Source organism: Buceros rhinoceros, unplaced genomic scaffold (assembly GCF_000710305.1).
Source record: "Buceros rhinoceros silvestris isolate BGI_N320 unplaced genomic scaffold, ASM71030v1 scaffold7238, whole genome shotgun sequence".
NCBI classification, from domain to species: Eukaryota; Metazoa; Chordata; class Aves; order Bucerotiformes; family Bucerotidae; genus Buceros; species Buceros rhinoceros.
Genome location: NW_010428540.1, coordinates 16,336 through 21,934, shown reverse-complemented (window position 1 = coordinate 21,934; position 5,599 = coordinate 16,336). Strand labels below are relative to the sequence as shown.

Sequence of the window (5,599 nt, the reverse complement as noted above, 5' to 3'; positions counted from 1 at the left end):
CAGGACTCCTGCACCTTCAACAATCATTTGCAGCTTGAACTAGAGGTGCTTAATTCCACAATCTGATCAAATCACACCATCAGAAGTGTGGTCACTTGTCCTGGGCAGGGACCACTTCCTCGACAGAGCTGAGCCAGGCAGCTCGTCACCACGAGTTTTATCACGACTGTAGCACCAGTCATGACTCGTTTTAAGGAGGAAAGAATACCATTTACTCATGGCCAGATGATTGACTTTGGCTGGAAGAGACCTTTGAGCTCCTCGAGTCCCAGCGCTGCCAGGTCCCCACTAACCCCTGTCCCTCAGCACCACCTCCACACGGCTGGGAAACCCCTCCAGGGATGGGGACTCCACCGCTGCCCTGGGCAGCCTGGCACAGCCCTGCACAACCCCAGTGAGCAAGAAATGGTTCCTCAGGCACAGCCTCAACCTCCCCTGGGACAACCTTAACCTCCCATGGAACAACTGGAGGCCGGTTCCTCTCATCCTGTCGTTTGTTCCTGGGGAAGAGAGACTGACCCCCACCTGGCTCCAGCATCCTGTCAGGGAGTTGTGGAGAGCCAGAAGGTCTCCCCTGAGCCTCCTTTTCTGCAGGCTGAACCCTTCCAGGTCTCTCAGCTGCTCCTCAGCTGGACACGCTCCAGCCCCTCCATGTCCTTCTGGGAGTGAGGGGCCCAAATTGAACCCAGGATTTGAGGGGTGGCCTCACAGGCGCTGAATAAATGAAGTCTTGAGGCTCAGGGTCACACCTCTATCATCAAAGCATTGAGGTTGTGTCAAGAAAACAAACTTTCTTGTTGTCTAATGATGAACTCAAAATGTTAACAAAGGCTCTTACAAACCTCAGTGGTTCAAAGCTGCTTCGGGGAGGGTTTGGACTTGACCTGAGGAAACATTTCTTCTGAGTGGCAACACGTGTCTGTGTGAAATGTGTGTGTCGGACAGGTGGCAGGGTTTTTGTTTCCCACCTGCTTGTGCCAGAACAGCATCTGCTGCCAGAAAAATGCTCTGTCATTTGTGCTGGGCAAGACATCTTTGATGTTCTTGGACATGGATTTAACCACAGCCACCCACCACTGGTGCTTCGAGGTGCCCTTTTTCTTTGCTATCTGCCCGGGCAATATCTTGGGATCCTGCAGACCATGGCGGTTACGCGGTGTGTCCGTACACACCGTGTACGTTCGTGGTTAGATGTGCGTTATCCTGTTACCCCGACTCACTTTGTCCATTGCTTTGTTTAAGATGCCCTCTACCACGTTTTGCAGGTGAGTTCACCCCAGAAATGCAGCTGAGAATACGGCAGGAAATTGAAAAGGAAAAGAAGGTCGAGCTGTGGAAGGAGCAGTTTTTCGAGAGCTACTATGGTCAGAGGTAAGACGTGAGCTGTCCCTTTGACCCTCGTGTGGCCTGTCTGGATGTCCCCGTTGCTGTGTTCGTGGCATGCTGCCCATGAATAGACAGCACTTCTCAGTCCTGGGAAGGTCTCCAGCTCCATCTGGCTGCCCCAGAGCTGAGGAGAGGCCCAAGTGATCTTGGTCAGCAGCGATGCATTCAGTGCCGTGATTTCTAATGCTTCAACCAGGACCGTGCTTGTTTGAGGCGGGGATGTTCTCTAGACTTTATATCTCAACTCTTCCTCCTCCTTACCACAACACTTAGAGATGCTTCCCCCTTGCATGGCGTGGAGTAAGATCCACAAGTCTGTGGCACTTGAGTGGGCTCTGCCTTGCAGTGAGTCACCTGCTAAGTAAAATATTGAGTGTTCCCCACACCTTTGATCAGACACATTTGATTAAACAGCCAAGGCTGCAGGTCTTTTATTCCCTGTTTCTTTCTGCTTCAAGACGTTCCCGTCCTTTGGGCTGTAGAGATGATGGCAGGTTTCTTGTGCGAGGGACTGCCCAGAAACTTGAGAATAGACACATATGAATAACTGACCAGGAATTTCTTACCCCACATCCTGACAGTCGGCGTTATCCTTGTCCTTGGTTACCCCCATTCATCAATGAGGTTTAACCTTCCAGAGCAGTTGGAGTATCACAAGCTCTGTTCCTGTCATTCCACAGTCTGATAGTTGGGGTCTCCAGGGGAGCTGGAGGCCGAGGCGTGTGTGCGTGTATGGCAGCCTGCAGGACCACACCAGCTTGAGAACACAAGTGGTCTGGTGGCACTGGCAAAGAGCTTCACTCTGCTCATGTAGCCAGTTCTCCAGAAATGCGCATAGACCTCCATGCTGGAGGAGAAAAGGTGCCAGCCATGTTCTTGAGGCTTTAGGGGGACAGTGGACAGCGTGGAGGTGATGTGCACAGTGGCAGGACTTCAGTTCTCAATGGCTGCTAACTCGTGGTAGAAATCAACCCCACAGACCCCTCAGACTGGGCTCGTCGCCCTTTGCGGGTTCGTGTGTGGGCAAAACCCCCAAGCGTGGTGTTTCGCTCCAAGGGCTGGATGAAGTTATCCCTGAGTCACCTCTGTGGGCATTGGATCGCAGTGTGTTCTCATCCCTCACAAATCAGGATAGGTGAATAACATGGGGAAATACTCGCAGCTCTCTGTTGGCAGAGGAAGGCAGCAATGCTGGCTGTAAGCTGTGGGTGCCTCAGTGCTTCTGGCAGTGGCCACAGTCCTCAGGACAAAGGGGTGGGTGCTTTTCCGTGTCCTGTTCCGCACGTGTCATCGTCTGTTCACACACTGCAGAGATGTCTCTCTGGTGGCTTATCTACTGGTGGAACATCTACTGCTGGCCAAATTCCTTCAGTTTGCAGCCTGGAAAACGGGTGTCTGGGCAGAGGACTGGATCTCACCTGGGTTCCAGGTGTTTCATGTAGCTGGTTTTAAACTTCACTGTCAAGTTCTGTTGCGTGTGGAAGTTCTAATGGTACCGCAGGCTTTCAAAGGTCATGGTGTAAGATTAGGTGCGAGACACACATTTATTTGGGGTGTGGGGTGTAGAGAACCCCGTCTCCATTTTCATAAGGGTAAAATGCTCTTTGCAAGAATGTTTTACAGAACAAAAATTCTGTTTTTATTGATAGTTCTGGACTAAGTCCTGAAGAGTCCAAGAGACTGACGGCAAACACCAGCCCCACTGAGCCAGTGCCTGAAAATGCAGCAGCCGAGCAGCCCAAATGCTCGCCGGTCCCTCTGGCACCACTCAAGGAGGAGATGATGTCTCCTGCGGAGTCTAAAGCACAACCAGCCCAGGAAGCACCAGCGCTGAAAAAAGGAGAGGACAGGAGAGAGGCCGTGCAGCTGAAAGCAGCGAAACCTGCAGAGGCCCCGGTCTCCCCGGTGAAATCCAGCACCCATCCTCTCCCTCCAAGAGAGCGAGCCCAGGGAGAACCCGCTCCAGAGAAAGCCCAGAGTGCTGCTGGCCGGAAGGTGGAGGAAGAGCGAAAGCCTGCTGCATCCTCGGATGTGCTGGTGAGAGCCACCCTCAGCACCTCGGCTCTGGCCCCGAGCAAACCAAAGAGCCCCAACACAGCTGAAGCAGCAGCAAGCGTGAAAAGTCCAGTGCTGACTCCAGAACCAGCGGAAAAGCAGCCCCCTGCCAACGAAGAGATGGAAGTCAGCGTGGAAGCCCAGAAGAGGAAGTCGGAGAGTCGCGAAGAAGCTCTAAGCACTCCGGAGAAGAAGCCACGCATCATGGAGAGCTGCCAGCACCACCAGGCGTTTCGGAGCCAGGCGCAGTCCTTTCCCGCCACAGGGACCCCAGTGCCTCGGGTGCCCCCGCTCAAGGTAACGGACAATGAAGCCATGTCCACAGCGTGGCCTCACACGGGCCGGTTCAGCTGGTGGCTCTCGCTGAGATGCTGCGTCGGGTCTAGGGGTGTGTGTAGATTCTGTCACCTGCTCACTTTAGTGAGGGAAGTACTTGAGCCAGAAGTGTAAGAGCTGGCTGGCTCATCACCACGGCTTCAGCTCGGTGTCTCTCAGACACGTCCATCTCTTGGGCAGCAGCTCGAACAGTTGTGCAAAAGCACGACACTGAGTAGAACAGGGAGCACTGTGGTTCACAGTGGGTACTGGGGAGAGCTGCGGGTTTACTGGGAGATGAGAATAACAAAGCAAGCAGTAGCCCAGGAGTGCAGAGGACCTTGCAGAGGTGTGGGTGTCCCCAGCAGGTGATGCTGTCAGCAGCTCCTGCAGTGTATTGAGTCCAGAAACCAAATCACTTACCAGTATTTCAAAAAAGACCATCTAAAAGCACCACAGGTCTCGTTCCACCAGCGGGACACAGCGCAGTGCCAGACTGGGTAGCAGAGAAGGGCTATTTTAAGGGTCATCTCAACTCCAGAAGCCCTTTAGCTGCTGAGGGTTAGTGAGAACCTGCATAGGGAAGGAAATGGGCAACCAGTCACCACGAGGGTAGGGCAGGAACGATCCAGGCTCCAGCCTGGACAGTGCACTTGAGACATAGGTCACAGACACCCCACCCTCCTCATGGACCGCTGGGAAATGCCCCAGGGGTGAGTAACAAACACTCGGTTCGGACATCTGATCCTCGCTCAGGCAGCCATGACAAGGTCTCACGTGCACAGGTCAAGCTGGCTTGTTCTTCGATCATATTGTGCTCCGCAGTCGATAGCGAGCGGGTTCCAGAGGGGTCATTGTGTTTAGTACAGATGGCTCAGAGGCAGGAAAGCATCAACCAAATTCATTAGTGGCAGAAATTGGAGAAAACTGTCAGTAAAAGAGATTTGAAATCCATGCAGGGAGACTGGTCAACCTTCCTGTGTGATAAACGTAGGATTTGATTAATAACAGGGTGAATTTAAGGTTGATTGAAGGTGTTTTCCACTGTAAGGTAGGAGACGGGAACTCTGGAAAGAAAGAAGAGGCAAAGTGGTGAATCAGAGGGTGGGTAGGAGTCAGCGAGATGCTGCAGGTACACAAAACCAAACAGAACCTTCAAACACACTCATTGAGACCTGTGCAGTGGAGATGGACGAGCACCCGCATGAGCGCGCGGCTCTCACCACCCACAGCCCAGACAGGACAAACCTGCAGGACGTGACCTGGAATGAGGAGGGGACCAGAGATCCGATTTTCAAGGGAAGGACTAAAATACTGATGTTTTCTCCAGACACACAGCAGGGGGATCGTTATTACTACTGCGTGGAAGGGTCCTGGGGAGACCGGTGTGAAACCGCAGGGGTAGAGGAGCAGAGCAAAACCAAGCAGAGCATTGATACAAACCCTGAGAAGGATATAAATTACATATGATTAATAACTGATCCCCATATTGCAGTGCTGGAGCGTGTCCAGAGAAGGGCAACGAAGCTGCTGCAGGGTCTGGAGCACAAGTGCACTGAGGAGCAGCTGAGGGACCTGGGCCGGGTTGATCCTGGAGCAAAGGAGGCTCAGGGTAGACCTTCTGGCTCTGACAACTCCCTGACAGGAGGTTGGAGCCAGGTGGGGGTTGGTCTCTTCTCCCCAGTAACAAGTGACAGAACAAGAGGAACCATCCTGAGGTTGTTCCAGGGGAGGTTGAGGTTGTCCCTGAGGAACCATTTCTGTCCCGTTGGGGTTGTGCAGGGCTGTCCCAGGCTACCCAGGGCAGTGGTGGAGTCCCCATACCTGGAGGGGTTTCCCAGGC

At 53.2% G+C, this 5,599-nt stretch overlaps 1 protein-coding gene across 1 annotated transcript in view; it reads left to right on the top strand.

The window, feature by feature from the left end:
- ASXL2 (additional sex combs like transcriptional regulator 2) overlaps window positions 1-5,599 on the top strand; it is a gene marked incomplete at its 5' end in the record, with an annotated part of 51,257 nt that overhangs the window by 42,633 nt on the left and 3,025 nt on the right. Inside the window, 2 exons of the mRNA XM_010142315.1 lie at window positions 1,264-1,371; window positions 3,036-3,738. Coding sequence (XP_010140617.1) covers window positions 1,264-1,371; window positions 3,036-3,738 — 811 coding nt within the window. The remainder of the gene's footprint in view (window positions 1-1,263; window positions 1,372-3,035; window positions 3,739-5,599) is intronic.